The sequence below is a fragment of the Notamacropus eugenii genome, chromosome 2 (genome assembly GCF_028372415.1).
Source record: "Notamacropus eugenii isolate mMacEug1 chromosome 2, mMacEug1.pri_v2, whole genome shotgun sequence".
NCBI classification, from domain to species: Eukaryota; Metazoa; Chordata; class Mammalia; order Diprotodontia; family Macropodidae; genus Notamacropus; species Notamacropus eugenii.
Window position 1 is genome coordinate 350,522,672 of NC_092873.1, and position 21,719 is coordinate 350,544,390.

General features: G+C 48.9%; 1 protein-coding gene across 1 annotated transcript in view; it reads right to left on the reverse strand.

Moving 5' to 3' along the window:
* ITGA3 (integrin subunit alpha 3) overlaps positions 1 to 19,545 on the reverse strand; it is a 33,968-nt gene extending 14,423 nt beyond the window's left edge. Inside the window, exons 1-9 of the mRNA XM_072646096.1 lie at positions 19,181 to 19,545; positions 8,039 to 8,166; positions 7,490 to 7,569; positions 5,529 to 5,778; positions 3,991 to 4,077; positions 3,425 to 3,632; positions 2,755 to 2,948; positions 1,405 to 1,493; positions 875 to 1,011 (exon numbers count right to left, since the gene is read on the reverse strand). Of these exons, the coding sequence (XP_072502197.1) occupies positions 875 to 1,011; positions 1,405 to 1,493; positions 2,755 to 2,948; positions 3,425 to 3,632; positions 3,991 to 4,077; positions 5,529 to 5,778; positions 7,490 to 7,569; positions 8,039 to 8,166; positions 19,181 to 19,395 (1,388 nt within the window). The 5' untranslated portion in view covers positions 19,396 to 19,545. The remainder of the gene's footprint in view (positions 1 to 874; positions 1,012 to 1,404; positions 1,494 to 2,754; positions 2,949 to 3,424; positions 3,633 to 3,990; positions 4,078 to 5,528; positions 5,779 to 7,489; positions 7,570 to 8,038; positions 8,167 to 19,180) is intronic.
* Between the last annotated feature and the right edge of the window lie 2,174 nt (positions 19,546 to 21,719).

Genomic DNA, 21,719 nt, shown 5'->3' on the forward strand with positions numbered 1-21,719 from the left:
TGTCATTTGGTTGTCAGATTGAACAGTGTGGGCAGACCCCCAAACCCCTGCTCTATGAAGAGCTCAGAGCACTGGTCATGGAACTCTAGAGCCGGAAGGAGCCTTGAAATCCATCTAATCCAAGTAAAGAGATTTGAGTCCAGAATATGGGGCATGACTTGGCAGAGGTCACATGGAACATCAGTCTGTCCCCTGTAAGTTGTACCCACTTTGAAGTCTTGGGGGTGGGGTAAGAAGAGAGATGGCCCAGATCAGCCTGGGCTCCCCCTCACCTCCATCACCTAATCTCAGATGTAGATCCAGCACTCATAGAAATGGTGATCACTCAGGAGAAAGGGAGACATTTAGTACATTAAGGGAGGGGAAACTAATAATAATAGCTAGCATTTATATAGCTCATTAAGGTTTGCAAAGCACTTTTACTAATATTATCTCATTTGATCCTCACGACAGCCCTAGGAGGTAGATGCAATTATTATCCCCATTTCACAGATGAGACAACTGAGACTTAGCCAGGAAGTATCTGAGGCTAGGTTTGAACTTAGGTTTTCCTGATTCCAGATCCAGGACTCTGTGAACTGGACCACCTTGCTACCTAGTTAATATCAGATCCTAGAACAAATCCTATCTCCCAATCGAGGACCCTCTCCACTATACCACCCTGCCTCCAACTGAGAGAATGGAGTTGGTATGATAGAGAAATAAGGAGAAAGAGGCAGAGAGACATAGACAAAGACACAGAAAAGGCAATCGATCGACACTTGCTGATTAAAAGACAGTGAGGGACAGACAAGGCATGGATCTCCTGACTCCTAATGGGTCCCCCAAGCCAGTCCATCCCACTACCCTTGAGGATGATTCCCATCCTGCTCACCGCAACAGCACGATGCGGTCAGCCAGGCTCCCCACCAGCAGGTCGGGGTACGAGTTCTCATCCACGTCGAGCCGCCCACTCAGCGAGTAGCCAAAGGTGGCCAGGCCAGGGGTGCCAAGTTTTTCCCCATAAATCACCTGAGAGCAAAGTGGGGTGTGTGGTGGTAGTGTGTATAGGGAGGAATTGCAGAGGAGAAGACAGCAGGGGCTATGGGGTTGAAGGAGTCACCCCTTACCCTGTTTTCTGTGTGTGTGTGTTCGGTGGGAGAGATGGGGATGACAAACAGAGGGATGGCCTAATAGATAAATGGGCAGCCAGACACCACACAAAGAGGCAGAGAGCCCAAGAGAAAGATGGGTGACTGGAAACTCCCCGTGGCTGGCTGTTTAACCAATAGCTAAGGAGTAAACTGATGGACAGAAAGACTAGACGGGTACATGGGACAGACAGGAACTTGGACAAGAAGGGAGGGATGAACATTCCGACTGATAGGCTGGTGGCCAGCCCACTAGTATGCCCACTCCCTGTACCTGCTGAGGTCGGTTGCTGATGCCTGAGGCGCTGCTGTGGTAGATGTAGACTTTGCCCAAACCCTCAAATGGAGCACCCACTGCAACATCTGGAGGAGAAAGGAGAGCAATTCACTCGGGGATGGGTCACCCAGAGAACCTGTTTCATTCCTTCCAGACTGTTTCCAGGCCAGATTGACCTCTAAGGAAAGAGGCGGAGGTCAGTGGCGAGAAGGGACAGATGTTCCAGGGCAGGACAAAAAAACTGCGAAACTCAAAAGAAAAACACAGAAATATACTCAGAAGGCCTTCAGAAATCAACTAATCCCTCACAAAATTGAGGTCATGAGAGGGAGAAAGACTGGCCTCCAATTACACAGCTAGGTAAAGAGAGAGTTAGGATTCTATCCAGTTCTGACTCTGTGTAGAGCTCTGGGTACATTGCCTTTTATCATCTCTTCAAAATCAACTCTACCCACTCCCACTTCCCTGATACGATCATCTACAAGTCATCCTTACTTTAAACTGTAAAGACCACTCTGATTCCTCCCTCCCTTTCACCTGCCACCACCTCATCTGTAAAATATGTAAATTGAACTCAGTGACCTCCAGGATTCTTTGAACCTATGGTCCTGTGGATTTTCCCATAATAACGTATTTTTCCCCTGTGACATCACTCTAATTCAAGGTCTCTTCATATCTGGACTACTGCAAGAACTTCACAATTGATCTCTTTGATTCTTCTCCCCAACATCCCCCCCATACAGCATTCCTTTCCAGCCAGAGTTGCACAGGACTAATGTTACTTATTCCCCAACTTAGAAATCTTCAAGAGCCCCTTTTGGCCTACAAGATACAGTCCTTCTGTACTCTGACCTCCACTCAGCTTTCCTGTCTTTACCACTCGCATTTCCCTAAATGAACCCTAGTTGGCTCTTTCCCACCAATCTACTCACTGTCACCCAAACACATTCTCCACTAGCATGGCCTTCCTTCTTTCTAGTCATCTAAACTTTATCTACTTTTCAATGCCCATCTTGTCTTACCATTCCTAAGAAGCCTTTTCTGAAGTCCCCAGGCTACACATCTTCCCTCTTCTAAACCCCAGAGCTTTCTGGGTGTAACACTCAATTGGTATTTAAACAATTGCCTTGTTTTGTTAGCCATCTTTTCTCGTGTGCATATCATTCCTCTGACTACACTGTAATTTCTGGGAAGAATGAGACTGTATCTAATTCTTCTCTGGACTTACCCCCCCTGCAACTCAGCACAGTGCCCTCACAAAGTAGGTATTCGGTAAATATTTGTGGACTTGAAAGAGTAATGGAGAGGGGGGTATTAGGAAGAGGCAGAAGAAGGGGGGAGTCTCACCCTGGAAGCCGTCCTGATTGATGTCTCCAAGGCTGGCCACAGAGAAGCCAAAGGTTGAGTCCCTTGGGCCATAGAGGTTTTGGGAAGGGCTAGTGGGGAAAATGCCTCCCTGATTCATAAAAATGTAGACCGCACCGCCAATCTCTTCCTTCCGCTCGAAGTAGTACGGGGCACCCACCAGGAGATCCTGCCACCTACCCCAGGGGAAAGGAGGATGTAAGGACAGTGATCCTGTGACATTACTCTCTCAAAGTAATCCATGGATATGTTCCCCAGAAACAAATCCACATAGCCTTGAGGCTGCCTTGGTCATAGCCTTCAGTCTTATGCTTTGGCCATGGAAAGGACATATAAGACCCACATGTGTGATATGTAAGTAAAATAAACTGCTTGGTTTCCTACAAATGACATTTTGTTTTAAATGCACATCCCCAAGAACCATGCACAGAAATCTTCCACATGAAAACTCATGCACAGGAAAGACAAATAATTTGCAAATGATGCTCAAACCCAGAGCCCATGAGCAATTCTTATCTCAAATCCATGAGGAAATGAAAATGGATGCACAATTACACGTGTCTCCGCCCAGTTCCCTAGATTAGTGGAGAAGTGTGACCCCCGGATTAGTGAGAAGGGTCAAGGTCCATCACAGATCTAGAGATTCACTCACCCATCATTGTTAAGGTCTGCTAGGGCGATGGCGCCACCGAAGTAGGCACCCACCTGCTTCCCCTCCAACACCTGCTTTATCTCCATTTCCCCACCTGCCTCCAGGTTCATGAGGAAGACAGAGCCTGCATGGCGGTGCCGGGGAGCACCAGCCACAATGGTGAGACTCTCAGGGTGCAAGATGCCATTCCCCACCTGTACTGTGTACCCTGGGAAAAGAGAAGAAGGAAGAGGGGACCTCACTGCAGCCTACACATAGCTTTAACACCTCCTTTGATGTTCCTTGGAAAGCATCCCCTAGACCAGGAGTACTTCACCTTTTTTTTTTGTGCTATGAACCCTTTTGGCAGTCTGGTAAAGCCTATGGACCCCTTCTCAGAATCACATTTTTAAATGCATAAAATAAAATACCTGTGGTTACAAAAGAAACTTATTGCATTGGAATAAAGATATTGAAAAAGAAGGTGACTGTCTCTGGGCATTCATTCAGTACCACCAGATTTTCTCTTCCACCCACCAGGCCTCTCTTCTTCATTCCATAGTCAAGGATTTCAGCCCTGGACTCACCGACATACAGGTGCCCTGTATTTCCTTTGTCTGTATAACCGTGCTCTGAAAAATCCCAATCTTTCCGCTGGATCATGTAGGTGATGCCTTAAGGGGAACGGGGAACAATTAGAATGAACTCAGAGCCTATCCCTCCTTTCTCCTGCCTCTGAATTGCCATAGAAACCACTCCTGCCCTCTATCCTCTTCAAGGATCCCACGCCCTTCCTTAGGGAGGCAAGCACAGGAGCAGGGAAAATATGTTCCACTTAGAGTTAAAAGGTTTGGGTTAAAATTCTGGTTTTGCCATCTCTTGCAAACCTTGAGGAAAGCACTTGATGTGCCTCACTTTCTTCTTTTGTGAAAGGGGTTGGACTAGATGACTTCTAAGGTCCCTTCTTATTCTAAATTCTACTGACTATCACCAGAAAGCACCTCTAGGAAGATCATAAGGTTGCAGAGTCTTAGTGTCAGAAGTGACCTGAGAAATCATTTCCAAATAACCCATTTTATTTTAGAGATGAAGAAACAGAGTCTCTGTGAAGTGAAGCAATGAGGCCACGGTCATACTGGCAGCAAGGAGCAGACAGGACGCTACTCCTGGGCCTAGGACTCTAAACTCAAAAGCCTTTCTACTATACTCTGCTACCACCCCACTGCTGCAAAGAAACCTTCAGGATCTTTTTTTAGGGTTCGAAATCTACAGCCCCATCTATCCTACTGCTCCTCCAAACTGACTCCTAGGTTGATAGTCTCAGCCCATGGAAAACCTGGTTCTTGGGCTTCTCTATAATGGCTATTCACATCCACTTGAGGGCTCTTCTTCTGTTCTAGTTGGCAGCCACGGTGGTACATGCGATATGTTTGTTTGGAGAGAGGTAAAGAGAGAGAGGGAGGGAGGGAGAAAGAGGGAGAGACAGAAAAGCAAGGGGGAAGGGAGGGAAAGAGAGGTGAGAAGGTGAGGGGGAGAGAAGGAGAAAGGAGAGACAGAGACAGACCCATAGAGAGACAGAGAGGATGTGAGGAGGAGAGAAGAGGGAGGAGAGAGAGAAAAGGAGAGAGGGGGAGAGAGAGAGGGGAAGAGAAGAAGAGAAAAGGGGGACAGAAGGGAAGAATCTAGGGAAGGAGGTACAGAGAAAGAGAGAGAAGAGGGAGGGGAAGAGGGAGAGAGGGACAGAGAGAGAGAGGGAAAGGAAAGACAGAAAGAGACAGAGAGAGGAAGGGAGTTTATAGCAGAGAGAATCCGGCAGCTTGGCCTACAGTGATAGACAGATGAAGTTCCTGTTCTGACTATCCCCAGTGAAGGATCTCATCTGCTGCTTCCATCAACTAGACGAAAAATGGGAAGCTCATTCCACAGTTATAAAAAGGGTGAAGCTATGGTCGAGATGTATTGAGAATGGATGGGTCAGGATGGGAAGGAGCAGGAAGTAGCCACTGATAGCAAGTCCAGTATGTTGCTTCTATCTTTCTGGGTGATCATGTAGTGTTCTGCTTGATGCTCCTACCACTGGCCTAAGTTAGATGGCATCTGCCATTTGCCACTTTTTCTTACCCACCTTTCCAGTTGTAGGCACCAGGTGCCCCAAAGTACACAGTGTTGTGAGTGAAGCCTCCACTGGTGCCCAGCTGGCACATGCCTGTGCCCAGGTTGTCTGTGTTGCTGTTGCACATCTCATTGTGGTACGTCTGCCAGTCGTCTCTGGGGTCAAGTTGTAGATCATTGCCCCGCACATAACACTTGCCCACCATCCGCCGCTGGTCCTCTGTCCCTGACCACAGCACCTTGGTGTAGCGATGGGCACAGACCTGGGGATCCCCCCCAGACAAAGCCTTTGTCATATCCTATGTACCCTACTGGAGGCCCCACAGCCTGAGACCTGGACAGGCACTTGCTTGTCCCTTAGGCCTCTCTCACAGCAAAGGGTCTTCTTTGTTGTTCTAGGAGTGAGGAAGGAGGACATCCTGGGTTCTTTGCATTTCCTCCATTAACTCCTGAAGCTGATTATTGCCTTAGATTCCCCCTGGGAGGGAGGAGAGGGAAAGGGAGCATGACTCCTTGGAAAATAAGGAATTTGGGGGGATTATCATAGAAGGATGAGTTGGGGGCAGTCCTTGGCTCAGAGGCCAAAAAGAAACTGGTTACAAAGGAAATAAAAGACATCCTGCCTGTCCCCCCCTGCAAATACCCTGTCCTCTTAGAGTAAAAACAAACAAAAAACAAAAACAGATGTTGACCTAGAATTAATGTGTGTGTGCACGCACATGCATGCACATGTGTAGGGGTCTACTTAGGTGACAAAGTTGAAAAAGTAGGAAAAGAATAGGAGTCAGGATGATCTGAGTTCAAATTCTGCCTTAGACTCTTACTATCTTTGTGACTCTGGGCAAAGCACTTAACAGTTCCCAGCCTCAGTTTCCTCATCTGTAAAATGGGGATAATAGCAGCTACTTCACAGGTTGTTATGAGTATCAAATGAGATAACATATGTAAAATGATTTGCCAACCTTAAAGGGCTATATACAAAAACTATTATTATTACTATCATTATTAAAACAAGTGGGAATGGGGAAAAAGTCAAGTAGGTGGTACAGTGGTTTACCCTGCTGGCCAAACCAAATTGGAGTCAGGATGACCTGATTTCTCTGACGTTCAAAAGCTATATAACCCTAAACACTTAACTTTTGTCTGCCTCAGTTCCCCCATCTGTAAAATAGGATAATAGCACCTACCTCCCAGGGCTGTTGTGAGGAGATAATATTAATAAAGTGCTTTGCAAACCTTAAAGTGCTGTATACATGTTAGATCATCACCATCATTATTACTCTAGAACTGAACTGATCTAGAAATGGCCAAGAATGGGGAATCCAGAAGAGATCACATGCAGAATTCTAGATTGTGGTTGTCTGCAATAGAGTCTAGAATTAGTCCAAAATGAGATTCCGGGATTTTGTTCCTTCAGAAGTGGTGGGCTGGGCATGGAGATAGCTGGCACTGAGGAAGAACCAGCACTGAGGCCTGAGGGGGACAGAGGGACAATAAGAAAGAAGAATGCAGGAGAGGGGAGAGTAAGGATTCCAGGGAGCGCCCCAAGGAAGACGGGAGCTCCAGAGGCCCAGGCTGGAGCAGGCGAGGTTCCCCAGAAACTATGCCACTGCTCCCTGGCTCCCACTGCCCCGCCTCCCTCCCAAGGAAGCAATTAAAGCCAAGTCTGTGCTGCCTGGGGCCCCTTCTGCCCTTTCCTCCCAGAGGCTCACTCAGCTTGTTCTCACAAAGGGTGGGCACCCCAGGGACCAGGAAGAGCAATGAAACATGAAGTAGGTCTGGGCCACACCCAGCCTGGGAAGAGCAGAAGCCCCTGGCACATACACATGTTGTCCTCAGAGGCTTAGGGACCCAGATTCCTGGTTCTTCTGCTATGTAACATTCCCTCTGCCCCCACCCCCATGGAGATCAGTTTGGAAGGTACAAGGGAAGCACAGTGGCTGTGGATGACCCAAGTCACATCTACCCACTCACCAACACTCTGCCTGCCGGTCCTTGGCTGGCCACTGTCACCCCAAGCCACATGTCCTCAATAATGTGATGGGTGGGATCACCTGAGAGCAAAGTCAGGAGTAAGAAAGGGAATTGAAGGCCAAGGCAGTACACCCCCTATAAACACAGAGACTCACTTCTCACATTCCTAGTAGCCCAGAACTTCTCAAGGGCAGACAACTGGGTGCTCAGACTCTCTATTTTACTTAGGCAGACCTATCCCTAAAATGGCCCTCACCTTGCCTTTTCTGGCCCTGGGACCTTCCTTTAAGTTATTCCCCACACCCTGCACATCAGCCTCCTCTCCCCCAGTCTAGTCCCTCCTTTCCATCTCAGTTCTCTGGAATGTTCCACTCCTCTTCTACCCAGGGCGATCTGGGGCTCTAATGGCCCAGTCTATCCCCAGTCTGAGCATGATCTCCTTTTAAGGAGGGTGACCTCATCTCCTCTAAACTCCCCGCCCCCATAGTACTTTGAGTGTTGCCCAAGGGAAGACATAGGACAAGGGGATTTGAGCCCCCTCCCCCTTACTTTTTTCCTCTATATCCATCCGTTCACAGTCATCTGTTTGGGAGCTGAGGGGGCACAGGTACACTGCACCTGTTCGGTTGGTGTAGCCATCAGGTATAGCAAGGTCCCGGGGAGCACCAGCAAGAAGTCTAAGGGGGCAAAAAAGAGACTAAAGGTCAGACTAACATTTGGCTCTCAACCCTTGTACCAGCCAAAGTAAAGGTAAGCCCATTCTAAGAAAAGGTTTCTTTCCCTGACTGAATAGCCCAAGGATTGCCTCTGGAAGCCTCAGTTCTCCCCTTCTGCCAGGAAAATGATGATCCTCAGCAAGTCCAACACATCACTGAGAGGTGCAGGAGCATCTGAATAAAGCATAAGGGTCAATTTACACGGTACTGAGGAAATGAAGACTGATCACTAGGAGCTCCCCCTTCTCCCCTCTACTGCATCTCACAAGCCCTCGACTTCATCCCCTATTCCTTTCCCCTCCAGTCTCTGATGATGACATGGCCCTCTTCCTCTCCAAGACCAACTTGGCCAACAAATGTAATCCCATCTCCTCCCATCTTCTCCAGCAAATGCTCCCTATAATTATCCTCCTCCACCTCGGTCTTCCAACTCTACTTGCCCATTGGATCCTTCCTTTCTATCTACAAATGTGCCCAAGTCTCCATCATCCTTAAAAAACTTCCACTAAACTCAAACCTTCTCAAGCCATCAGCCTATATACCTCTCTTTGCTTTTTTCAGTTAAACTTCTCGAGAAAGCTTTGGGGCTCTGCCTGAACTGCCTCTCCTCTTACTTCTCCACTTTGTGGACTCGACATTTCTAAAAGAGAACTCATTAATTCTTTCCCTAAAATCACCTTTCTTCTGGGCTTCCCTATTCCTGTGGATGATGCCACCATCCTTTCAGTCAGCCAGAAGTGTCATTTTCAGCTCCTTTTCCTCTCTCTCACCCCGATATTTAATTGGCTGTGAAATCTAGATGTATCTAGCTTCACAGCATATCTTGCCCTCAACACAGACGGCCACCACCCCAGGCCAGGTAGGCTGTGGTCACTTCTTGCCTGAACCTAACTAATATCCTTGCCTCATGTCTCTAAAGGCACAGAGAGAGTTTTATTGGTACTCCAGGAACCAACAGTTAAAAGCGGGTGAGTTAGGCTCACTAAGATGGGGGCACGTAAGAGGTAGGGCTAATGTGACAGACTCCAAAGATTCCAGGCATTCCTCTCCTCTCTATCTGCCCACCCCAAACCAGAGGATGGGGTCAGCCAGATAAATGCTGAGAAGCAGTAAGGCCACAGATATTTGTGGCTCCCTCCCTCGCTCTCCCACTGGCCACACAAGGACTAGAGTCTGCTTGTCCCTGCCCTATTTCCTGGGTTCTAATCCAGTTCTTGGCCCAAGGGGCCTCATATTGATTTCTCTCCCCCCCACTCACCCACCACTGGCTTCTTTTATTCCCCTCTCTTGCCCTTCTGCATCTGGCATCATCAGGATGCAACCTCTGCCTCTAGTCAGTGATTCTCAGTTGCTGATGAGGGGCAGATGGCAGTGGGAGAAGAGGTTCAAACTCTGGGCATGTAGAGACTTGGAGATCCCTCCCTCCTCATGTCAGGAATGCAGAGCCTGAGGAGCCTGGGAGGGGTAAGCAGGACACTTCCTAGGCTTCCTTACACACCTCAACAGTTAAAGCTTCATTTTAAGGCCCCAGGGAAATGGGAGGAGGGAGGGGGTTTAAGGAGAGTCACCCTTCCCCTCTCCTTGGCAGTACCAACACACGCAAGCTTGGCCAGGTGCCAGCCCTGCCCTGTCAGCCCCCTGTTAGTCACTTCCTAGTCTGATACAGGAAGGGGCAAGGAAAGTCATGCAGCTCTTTAGTGACTGACCACCCACTAGAGCCTGCTTCCCACCCCCTCAGCCTCTGGACCAGGAGCCAGGCATGTGGGGTGGGGAGACAACCTAGGGCACCATACCACTTTTTAATTAATTGCCACCCAACTTCCTTTTGCTTGGGAATGTGACTGATGAAACCAGAAATCCAAGGTCTCATTTCTTATGGACCCTGGAATCATCACCCTATCAATTGCAGTGTGCTGGGAAATGTTTAACAATTAGTTTTCTGAAACCCCAGGACACACCTTTAAGTCTCATCTGCATTACTGTAATTTTCTCCATCACTTTCTTAAATCTATACGATCAACAAGAAAATCAATCAAGTCCTAATTTGTGGAGTTTGCTGACTTCTAAGGTGAAAATGTTCACACTGAAATTTAACAATCAGCTCTGTCAGCCTGCACTGGCTCCAGCAGACCCCTGCTTACCAGGTTAGTCAGACTAAATAGAGAATCAAGTATAAGGATGGTTATTAGGAGGTCAGAGCGGGAGAGACCAAAGTGAGCTATCCCGCAGGCCCAACTCAAAGGATACCCAAACATGAGTAATGGAATGGGTGGGGGATGCTAAGCACAATACATCTGTCTGAACTAGACACAGTTCTGCCTGGAGGTAAGGGGCTGACCAAAAGGACCTCAAGATGGTTTTGGGTCCTTGATGGGCTAGGAGGAAGGGGGACCTAGGGAAGATCCATCCAGATTCCATCGATGAAATGTAACTGAAAGAGTTGTTTCCACTCTCTGCCTGGATTGCAGGCTGCTACTGCTTCTAGACCCAGGGCAGAAATGAGAGGTGGGAGGAAAGGAGTGGGAGTGGTAGGGTTCCTTCTTCCCTAGCCCAGACAACATCCTGCCTTACTGGGCAGCTGGCATGCTCTGGCTTGTAAGCTAGCCCTCCCCTCTCATTCCCCCAAACTCAGCCCCTTCCTAAAGGCTAGAGCAAGCAGAATAGAAGTTAGTCAATTGTCTGTCTGCCTACCCCTCACCTCTTTCAACCTCAGTGCAAGCCCTGGGTCTGTGGACACCAAGTCAGGCAAAGGAAGGGATGCTCAGACAGAAGTTACCTCCCCCCACCAATTCCATCCAGATTCAATCACCTCCCTCCCTAGAGATTCCACAGGGAACCTTCCCGCAACATCAACCCCTTCCCCCCAGCCCCTGGGTATTTTTAGCTCCTGGCTCAGAGGCCTCTGCAGCCCCGCTGGCTCCTTGCCCAGGATGGAGCAGATCACGCCTTCAGAGTTCTATGCTAGGTTGGGGGAAAGGTGGAGGGTAGAGAGATGTAGGCATTAGAGACAGAGGAAGGAGAACAGGTAAGAGCAGTGATAGCATGTTGCGGCGGGGGGGGTGGGGGGGGGTGACTGACCCCAGTATAACCCAGTTTGGCTGGTTGGTGTTTTTTTTGTCCTAGATGAAAGTCAACTCAATTCCACAAACATTTACTATAATGCAAAGTACAGTAGCAGTGGCAAGGAGAGATACAAAGTTTAGATATGGTCTCAGTCTTGTGGCATCTCAGATTTGGTGAAGGGACACCAGCACAGATACCACATGATAGCCTGTTAAGAGCAACACAAAAAACAGAGTAGAAAGGAAAGGACTAGATTAGAGACATTTTTCTGCAGAAATACCGGGGAGTTAGGATTAAGGGTCACATATGCATATGGATAGCTAGGTGGAACAGTGGACAGAATGCTGGAGTCAGGATGACTTGAGCTCAAATCCAACCTCAAAAACTTCCTAACTGTGTGATCTTGGGCAAGTCACTTGACCCTGTTTGCCTCAGTTTCCTCATCTGTAAAATGAGCTGGAGAAGGAAATGGCAAACTACTCCAGTATCTTTGCCAAGAAAACCCCAAATGAGGTCATGAAGAGTTGGACATGACTGAAATTAACAAAAAACAAAAAGGCATGTGAAGAGAAGCAGCTAAGAGGCTTAGTGGACAGAGTGCTGGGCTGGAAAACCCAAGTTCAAATCTAGCCTCAGAAACTTCCTAGCTATGTGACCTTGGGCAAGTCACTTAACTTCTGTATGCCTATGGAGTGGTGATCCACTAGAAAGGAAAGGCCAACCAATCCAGCTTCTTTGCCAAGAAAACCCAACGGACAGGGGTCCACAAGGTCATGAAGAGTCGGACATGTCTGAACAACAACAGGCATAAGAAAGATATGGCAAAAGTATATTTGAAGTTCATCACAATTGAACTGAGGGATTTTCATGGAAGACGAGAAGAAGAGAGGGCTCCTGGACTTTGAGTGCCATGTAAATGAGCATTTAAAAAGGTATAGTCATAGTGGTAGAGTACTGGACATAAGAGTCAGAAAAAATTGAGTTCAGGTCTTGCCTCCATTACCAGCTGTGTGTCCATAGGCAAGGTCATTTGCTCTTTTGTGCCTTAATTTTCTCATCTGTAAAATGATGGAGACTGGTAAAATGTGGAGAGAGGGAGATGAGCACAGATTTTTGTGTCAGAAATAGTCTGTTCCTTCACTCTTTCCCAATCACTCAGCTCATCCCCTCCTTTCACCCTACTCTCAGATCCTTGAGGAGGACCAGAATAAGCAAGGCTGTGGCAACTGCAATCCTAGGCCCCCAACTAGATACACCTTCCACTCGAGGCAAGACAGAAATATTCGCTCTGGCTCCTGCCTGATTTCTCTGAGACTCAGCATTCCTCTTTATATCCATAGCCACAGAAGCCAACCTAAAGCATCCTCTCTCCACTCAAATCTATTGAGAATAAGGTGAGTACCCTATTCAGAATTCAAAAGATGGTCACATCATCGGGGAAAGTAGACAAATGAAAACCATCAAGGGAGGATGTGAAGACGGCTTCTGCTCCACTGAGTTCTATTCTGGGGTCCCACCAAAGCACCCTGTAAGGAGCCACAGAGGTCAATGGTGAAAAATCACACAGCCTCATCTCCTTCCCCAAAGCCTTCAGTGAAAGCAGTGTGAGGAGCATGGAGCCTGAAGGTGTGTGGGACGTTGCATATCCTTCCCTTCCAAACCAGAGGCAGAAGAAGGAACCCTTGTAATGCAAGAACATTACTTTTCCAAACTATGCTCAGGATCGAGAAGCACAGTACTTGGCACATAATAGGGGCTAAATAAATGCTGAATAAATAATTCCCAACCTCTTAGCCAAGAAGATTTTGGCAACTTCTAGTCAGTGCGTTGGGGAGGAACCCCTCCTCCTCAGCCTGATACTTCTGATCTCGACCTCCCAGTCTTTCTAGAGCACTATGGTCCTTCTGGTTGGGACCCCAAGACAAAGCTTAGTATATTGAAATCAGTTTAAACATCAAAAGGGTGGGACAGACAAGAATGAGGGTCCTTCTTTCAGAGAACAGAGGACCATAGTTCCAGAGCTGAAAGTAAACACTAAGGTTTCAACTCTGAACTTTCAACTAACTTCAACCATTAGTTTAACTCTATCTTTTTACAGATGAGGAAACTGAGACCCAGGGATAAGAGACTAACCTCAGAGCACAATTCTTTCGTGCACAGATGTTACTTCTCCTCTCACCTCTCTGAGATGGTTTTGGAGAAAGAGAGGCAAGATGATAGAACCTTACAAATTCCTGCAGAACAGCTGCTTTTCTCATCCTCTCTCCTATAAGGTAACTGAGCCCCTCCCCGCCTCTAGAGAACTGAAGCTCTGGGAAGCAATGCTTCCGCCCCTAGCCCAACTCCTTCATTGTTCAAAGCTAATGGAGCATCAAAGTAGAGAAACAGCAGAAATGAAAAAAGCTAGGAAATGGGACTCAGGAGGGTTAGGGGCATCAGCATCCATCACTCCAGAGAAGAAAAAGGCAGGCTGGGGTAAGGCCAAGAGGGAGGGGAAGGAGGTGGATGTAGGATAACAATAGCTTTTATGCTTTCTTCAAATGATTCACTTCAGAGAGATTGGAGAGGGGGTGGTTCAGGTAGATCCCCCTCTTTCTCTTCTCCCAATAAGAGTGGGTAGGGCAAATTCAATTCCAGAAAGAGTATAGGACCTCCTAGAGAGCACCCAAGCAAAGGGGCATCCCAGGAGTCAGCACTCAGTGAAGTTGCCTCCAGGAACCACCCTGCCTCTGGGACGGTTGTTTCTGATTTAAGGTCAATCTTCCACAAAGGGATGGGAACAGTAAGAAGAGGGAAGGAGCATGTTCTGCCTGGGGGTAGCAGTTCCCTGCTGCCTGGATCCCCAGCTCAGTGGCAACCCTGTTTCCTGAATTAGACATCTCCCTAGAGGACTCTCCCTTGGTAGTAGCAAAGCTCTATAATGCCCAAGATGGAATAGCAGGCCTCTTCTACCCTCCCCCTTCCTCCCCCATTACCTTGTCCCCACTAGTGACTCAGCTCCTCAAGCCAGAGTAACTGGATAGATGGGGAAGAGAGAAGAAAAAGAAGGAAAAAGGGAGAAAGAGAGAGGAAGAGGGATGGGAAGAATGATGGGGAGAAAGAAATGCGGAAAGGAAGTAATGGGATGGGGGAAAGAAATAGGCTGAGAGAGAGAGGGAGGGAGAGGGAAAAGAGAGGGAGAAAGACAGAGGAAGAAAGATGAGGTTGGGGAGAGATGGTGGGGGAGAGAGATGGTGGGGGAGAGAGAGGAGGGGAGAGAGGGGTGGAGAAAGAGATGGGAAGAGAAAGATGGGGAGAAAAAGAGATGGGGAGAAAGAGAAAGTGATATTGGAGAAAGAAAGAAGGGGGAAAAGGAAAAAGATAAGGAGGAGAAAGATACGAGGTAGCAGGGAGAAAGGGGCTGGGGGAAGGCACCCAAAATAGGCATAAAAGACGTGCCAAGGTCATCTCCACCAGCTCCTCTACTTTTGGACTAGCTAACACTTCATTACAGATTGAGAAAGGAAGGGATGCTTGGATATCTTTTTCACCACTTCCCACTTTCGGGGTATCTTTCTCCCTTCTGGCTCCTGAGAAATGTCTATCTGCAAGCCCACTTGCTGAAAAAAGCACCCTACCCCCACCAACTTCTTCCTCCTTTTTCCAAGGTGAAGGACTTTCTCCCTGGCTTCTGAAGCAGAGACAGGACAAAGAAAGAGGTTCACTCTCTATGATGGGAGCCTAAGGCCTTGGCTGCTCTCCTCCTCTACTTGGCATTAGGCACAAGGACTGCCAGTTCAGCCTACCCTACACGGAGCATATTTCCAGAGATTACAGTAGTCAATCCTGGATCTAGAGCAGGTGCCCACAGCTTCCCCTTCTCACAGTGCTCCCTGGTGCCAGTCTAGGTGGAAGGGAAGAACTAGCTCAGGGTGGAAAGTCTGTGGCCTCAAGGCCATGTATGGCCCTCTAGGTCCTCAAGTGTTGCCTTTAAATTCACATTTCAGTTAAAGGGCTGCTCTTGAGGACCTAGAGCAGCACAAGTAGCCTCGAGGCCAAGCTTGGTCCTAGTAGGGTCATGCCTGCTCCTGCTGGGCCTCTCCCTACTATATGAATTAAATTGGGCTTCTAGAAACCTAGCATTCTCAGGCAGCACAGTGGGTAGAGTGTTGTACTTAGACTCTGGGAAACACAACCTATCTCAGCCTCAGTTTCTTCATCTGTTAAATGGGGATAATAATAACACCTACCTCTCAGGGTTGTTGAGAGGATCATATAACATATGTGTAAAAGACTTCATAGACCTCAAAGCACTACAGAAATGCTAGGTTCTTACTAGGTATAACAGCGAAGGGCCCAGGAATACATTACCTTCCAGGAATCGTCTCACCTTCTCCCTTTGCTCATTCCATGGAGACACGACAAGTATATACTCTTCACCTGAGGATCTCAAAGAACCACTGCTCAGTCATAGAATTTTTTTAGAGCTAGAAGGGACTTGCTATTCTGGTACCTCCATCCCTTTGCCCTGAAATGTCCTCTTCAGGGCTTTTTGAGCTCAGAGATTCTGAGTCTTTCTGTGGCAACTAGGTATGGTCCTAGAAGTAACTGAACCTGGAAATCTGGGTTGTGTGTAAGTGTGTGTGTGTGTGTGTGTGTGTGTGTGTGTGTGTGTGTGTGTGTGTGTGTGTAAGTGTGACCACAGTCCTGAAGGTGGATCAGTACATGAGTCTGAGAAGAAGTATATCTTCTCATTCCATACCACCTTGCACACAGTAGGCACTACGTCAGCATATGTTAGTTGAACTGCAAGCTGTCCATCAGGGATTGGAATTCTGTTTCATCTGTCTTTGATTTTCTCTTTTCCCCAGAGGAACCTAGGCCTGGCCCAAGAGCTCAAGGCCCCAACCAGGAGGTTTCAGTTCACAGCTTGACTTTTCAAGCAGCTGTTCACATCTGGATACACAACTGATTGTCTCTGTCCAAGCCCAGCTGGCCCTGCTGAGAGGGTCTCTGGCAGAATAAAAGACTGAAAACTTCCCCAAGGGACCTAAAAATCACAATTTCTCCATCCCTCTCATACATACCCTTCCCTCCCCCTATATATATGACCTAGATTTCTAGGTTCAGGTAGGTCCAGTTGTCACAGAGAGATCCAGAATCTCTACACTCAAAAACACCTGAAAAGGACATTTTGAGGCAAGGGGAAGGAGGCAGCAGACTACAAAGTCCCTTAAAACTCTGAAAGTCCATGATTCTGAACGGTAGTGCTTTGAGATGTGTTGAAGAGGACATTTGGAACAAAGTGTAGAGAGACTCAGGTATCTAAAGATTTAGCTCATTTACCACAGGGCAGTTGAGTAGTACTCATGCCATTGATAATTCTCACTCTGGGAGTCAGGGGAAGGTATGTGGAATTAGAGACTGTCAGAGCCTAGGAGAAGGGACCTCAGAGATTAGATGATCATAGACTTAGAACTGAAGGGGTTTTCAGAGGCCATCTAATTCAATCCTCTTGTTTAACAGATGAGGAAACTGAGACCCAGGGATGTTAAGTGACTTGCCCAAGGTCATAAATTAGCATTAGCAAAGCCAATATTTGAGCCCAGATCCTCTGACAAACACCAGTGCTCTTTTCACTGGATAACATCATCTCATCCCTTCAAGTCTTTTGTTTTACAGGAGGAAATTGAAGAGAGGGGAATTGACTTGCCCAAAGTCACATAGCCAGGATTAGGATCCAGGTCTCCTGACTCTCAGGAGTAGGAGAGCACTTCATTGCTTCTTGCGGAAAATCCCTGCTATACTCTAAACTAAGGAAGAAGCTGTATCTAGGGTCTCCAAAGACAGTCCCCTTGGAAAATGGAGAAAAGTGTCCCTATCACTTTTCAGGCTGAGTATCATGAGGAGAACACAGCACTCCAGACTCCCTGGTCCTTCCTCAACCTTTCCCAAGTTTTAGGGTTAAGCTCTGGATGGAGCTGGGATCTCTCAGTCAGGGGTCAAAGGTCAAGACTGCTGAGGAGGTTTGGACTTTAGCCGCTTCTCAGGAAGGCCATAGGACTAGGACTAGGCAGGGCAGGGCCCTGTGCTTTGCTATAATTCCCCAAACACCTTCAACCACTCCACTACTTCCTGGGTGTAGAAGTTGAGAGCTCTCTCCATTACGGCCACCCAGCTCTGAGAAAGCGGAACTGCTCCTGTTACCTTCCCCTGATCCCCCTGACACACCCATCACCCCCATCTCTCATGAAGGCCTTCCTGCCCAAGTTCACCTCCACCAAAATAAAATAAAATGACAAAATAAATGCCCAGCCTATACTCCATCTGAGGGAGCTAGGTGAAGTAGTGAAGAGAGGACCAGACTTGGAGCCAGGAGGATCTGAGTTCAAATTTGAACACAGACACTTACTACCTTTGTGATCCTGAGCAAGTCGCTTCACCCTCTTTGCTTCAGTTTCCTCATCTGTAAAAATGAGCCAAAGAAGGAAATAGCAAACCACTCTAGTATCTTTGTCGAGGAACCCCCAAAAGGGATCATGAAAAGTCAGACATGACTGAACAATGACAAGTACCCCATTTGAAGATCCTAAAACACTCAACCTGCAGTAATAAATGGGTCAACATTACAACCATCTCAACCAATATGGGACTCAGGACAAAAACAGCTGGATGCTATCACCTTCTCTGTCCAGAACACTGACCTCCCTGCCCCCTTCCTTTTCTCAGAAGCTATTTGGGGGGGGGAAAGGGTGGAAACAGAGAGGAGAGAAAAGAGAAAAAAATACCAGTTTCCTCTTCAAACCAAAACAAACACACTCAGGGTTGAAGATTCAGCATGAATGTGTGGAATGTGGAGAAGATGCTCGGGAGGAGGTGGGGGGGGTCCCAACTGTTGGGGTGGGAAAGCATTGGGATAGTGTGCCCTCTTCCCACCACTGGCACCTCAAGGGGGCGCACAGGGGTTAGTTAGGTCAAGGTAGCACTCCCCCTCCAGACCTCAATCAACGAAACAGCTTCCATCTATCCAATCCATTCATCCTGAATCAGAGAGGAAAGTCCTCCATTCAGAATCAGAGGATCAGAATTCGAATCCAGATCAGGACACTGTACTAGGTGAATGTTTTAGGGACAGTTACTTCGAGTCATTTGATATACAGATGTTCCCTTCACAGGGTGACTATAGCAAAGACACCTGCTTTGTAAGTCATGAAGGTTCTATGTACACACATAAGGAATAAATGACTACTTCTCCCGTAACCCTGGGCAAGTCCTTCCTCCTTTCTCTGGGCCTCAGTTAACTACTCTGTAAAAGGAGGGGGTTTAACTAGATTTCCTCAGCTCTAGATCTTGGGATGCTATTATCCCTGGACATGTCGAAGATATGGCTAGTGTGGTGGGGAATGTCAGGACAAGGTGGACAGTCAAGGTGAGAGGGTCAACAGGCTGAGGATTTCTTCCTGACACATGGCTGTTCCCTTAGGGCCTTTTCCCGTTCCCCACGACTGGGGACCCAAGTCCTAAGATTTCAAAGCCCAGCTAGGTGCCCAGGATTAGGAGCTAAGGAGAGAGTTCGGCAACCCGGTCACTCCTAGTCGGGTCTCCAGGCACAAAGGGTACCCCACCCCCAGCCTGTGCCTCAAGACTGGGAATTTTTCTAGAGGGGAGAGGCAGGTTGGAGCAGCTCCTGCACGTGTTAGGGATTATCTACTCCCCTCCCACCGCAGGTCCCGCCGCCTCACCCCCCTCTTCTTCTCCCCGCTCAGTCCTTCCCCTCTCGGCAAAGCTACCCAGTGCCGGGCCCCAAAATTCTTAAACCTCAGGGGCGTTCTAAGCGCTCAAAGGAAGTGGGCTGGGTACGGGAATGTAGGAGGTCCCTCTTTGATGTCCCGGTCTCCCGCCACCCCCAGCTGCCGCTCCCGCCCCCACTCACAGGTAACGCTGCTGCCGCTCAGTCTGCCGGTGGAGGGCGACCGAGTAGCCGAAGAGGCTCCCGGGGTTCGAGGCCTCCTTCACCACCAGGAACCGGGTGTCCAGGTTGAAGGCGGAGGCAACGCGACAGCCGGCGGCTGCCAGGGCCAGCGCCAAGGCGCAGAGGGGCAGGCGCTGGGCACAGGGGGCACGGCGGCCTCGGGGGTCCGGGTCCATGGTTCCAGCCGACCCGGTGGGGCGGATGGGTGTATATTGGGGGCGCGGGGAAGGCGTGGGGGGTGAGATTCACCTGTTTCCCCGTCGCCGCCTGCGGCGTAGCCGACAGTCCCTCAGCCAATCCCGTCAGGTGGCCCCACTTAGTCCAGTCAGGTACCCCTGGTCAGTTTCACACCCTGTCCTCGCAGGGGTTCCCACCCCGCCGGCGTCAGTAGCACCCCTCTTCCCTTCCCTCCTTCCTCTGGGCTGTGTCACCGCAGTCCGCACGGACTGACCCTCCGGCCCCCGGCGTCTTCGGCCCTGCCCTCCTGCCACTTTCCCCTCCCTCAGGCTCCTCTCAAGCTGCGCCCTCCGCGCTCTGCAGGCGCTTGCTACCCGATCCGGGCTACGGGCTGCGGGGGCCGGATCGCGGCTGCGAGGGAGCAAGGGAGGGCGGGAGGGAGGGGTCCTGCGGCCCCGCCTTCCCCACGCCCAGCTCCGCACCTCCCCACCTAGCACGCCTCGGCCTAGGCTCCGCTTTTCTTCCGGGGAAAGGGTGGAGAAGGGCTCGGCTCTGCAACCACCTCTTAAAGGGGAAGCTGCGCCCCTCCCTCCGCCCCCCGGCGCCCTCCCTAAACACCTGTTCAGGGCCCCCCAAGACCCGACCCCGCTGTCTCCCGGCATTCTGCTACCGGACCATCGGGTAGGGAAGCCCGGGGCGGCGGCGGGAAAGGTGTCCTGCAGACTGCTCTCGCCGCCGCCGCTGCGGCTATTGGTGCTGCCGCAGCGATCGCGTCCCGGCTCAGAGCCCTCCGGGAGAGGTCAGCAGACGGCTGGAGCCTCTCGGGGTTATCTCTCCTCTCAGGCTAGGAATGTCCGGCTTTCGGGCTGGTTCGGATCCCAGCCTTTCCTCTCTTCTGGCTGTTTGTCCTGGAGAAGGTCGCTGAAATCTCTGAACCATCCTCTCCTCTGGGCGCTGTGTGCGGACAGTTGTCCCAAGCCTTGCTTGTTTCTGGGAGTGAATGGAGGACGAACATGCCAGATAAAATCGACATTAATTAGTAATGATATAGCCCGAAGGTCCCTAACAACGCATCTTTCGGAATCTCAAAGTGCCAGGCATTCGCAGTCTGCCATTTAACCAGGAGGAAACTAAGTCACACCTACATTTCCCACTCAGTGATATGTCTAGTGAACTGGGAATTGGGTGGACCCTGGAGTCCTTGCTCCTCAACCTCCTTTAATAACAATAATAATACATATTTAAGTACTTTTGCATGTTATCTCATTTGATCCTCATAATTTTCCAAGGTCAGAACTAGTATTACATCATTTTACATATGAGGAAACTGAGGCAAACCGGATCAAATGAATTGCCCAGGGTCACACAGCTATTAAGTGTCTGAGGCCCGGATTAAGTCCTCCTGACTCCGGGGCCATTGCTCTATCCATTGAACTACCTAGGCGCCGGCCCTGACTTGTTGGCAAAAAGCCTCTGTAGCACAATTTGAACCTCAAAGTTCAGCATGGTATTCATTGCACCACCATCTCAGAGGCCTCTAACCTAATCATAATTCCCAGATCCTGTTGGAGGTAATGTCTTCCCATCAGCAGCCAGCAGATAGCACTACACTGAATCTAACCCAGCTGGTTTATCCTCTCCTCTCCTCTCCTTAAAAAGCCCCTCTTGAAAAGGGTGATCATGGGATCCTCCCTCTCCCTTATTCCATTATCTTTGGGAGCAGCCCCACCCTGGATTTTCTTTGAATCCTGACCTTTAGCCAAGCCTCTGAGGATTGGATGGGGAGGCTGAGCCAGGGAGCACTGTTGACACTGGGTGGTGGCTCCTGTGCAGGTGGGTGGGTCTCCTAAGAAATCATCAACCACACACCATGATAGCTGGAAAGGACCCTGAACTTATCTCATCTGTTCCCCTGCCCATGATAAGGATGATGGCCAATCTTTCACCATCTCTTCTTTTAAAACATCTCCTAACTGGTCTCCTCTCCTAACTGGAAATTCTCCCTTAGTAAATTACCAAGAAGAGTAGAGATCCACTTCTTCACAATCTTCAAGAGACCCACAGTGGAGGCAGCTGCAGGCTCCAGAGTGAGGAAGACCTGAGTTCAAGTATGATCTTAGATGTGTATCAGCTATGTGACCTTAGCCTCTGATGGCTTCAGATTCCTCATCGGCAAAATGGATATAATAATATCACTCAATATCACTCACCTCACAGGGTTGTCCTGAGGATCAAACAAGATAATGGTTGGAAAGCACTTAGCACAGTACCTGGCTCCTAGTAGGCAGCTATATAAGCTATTATTATTAATTCATGGAGACTG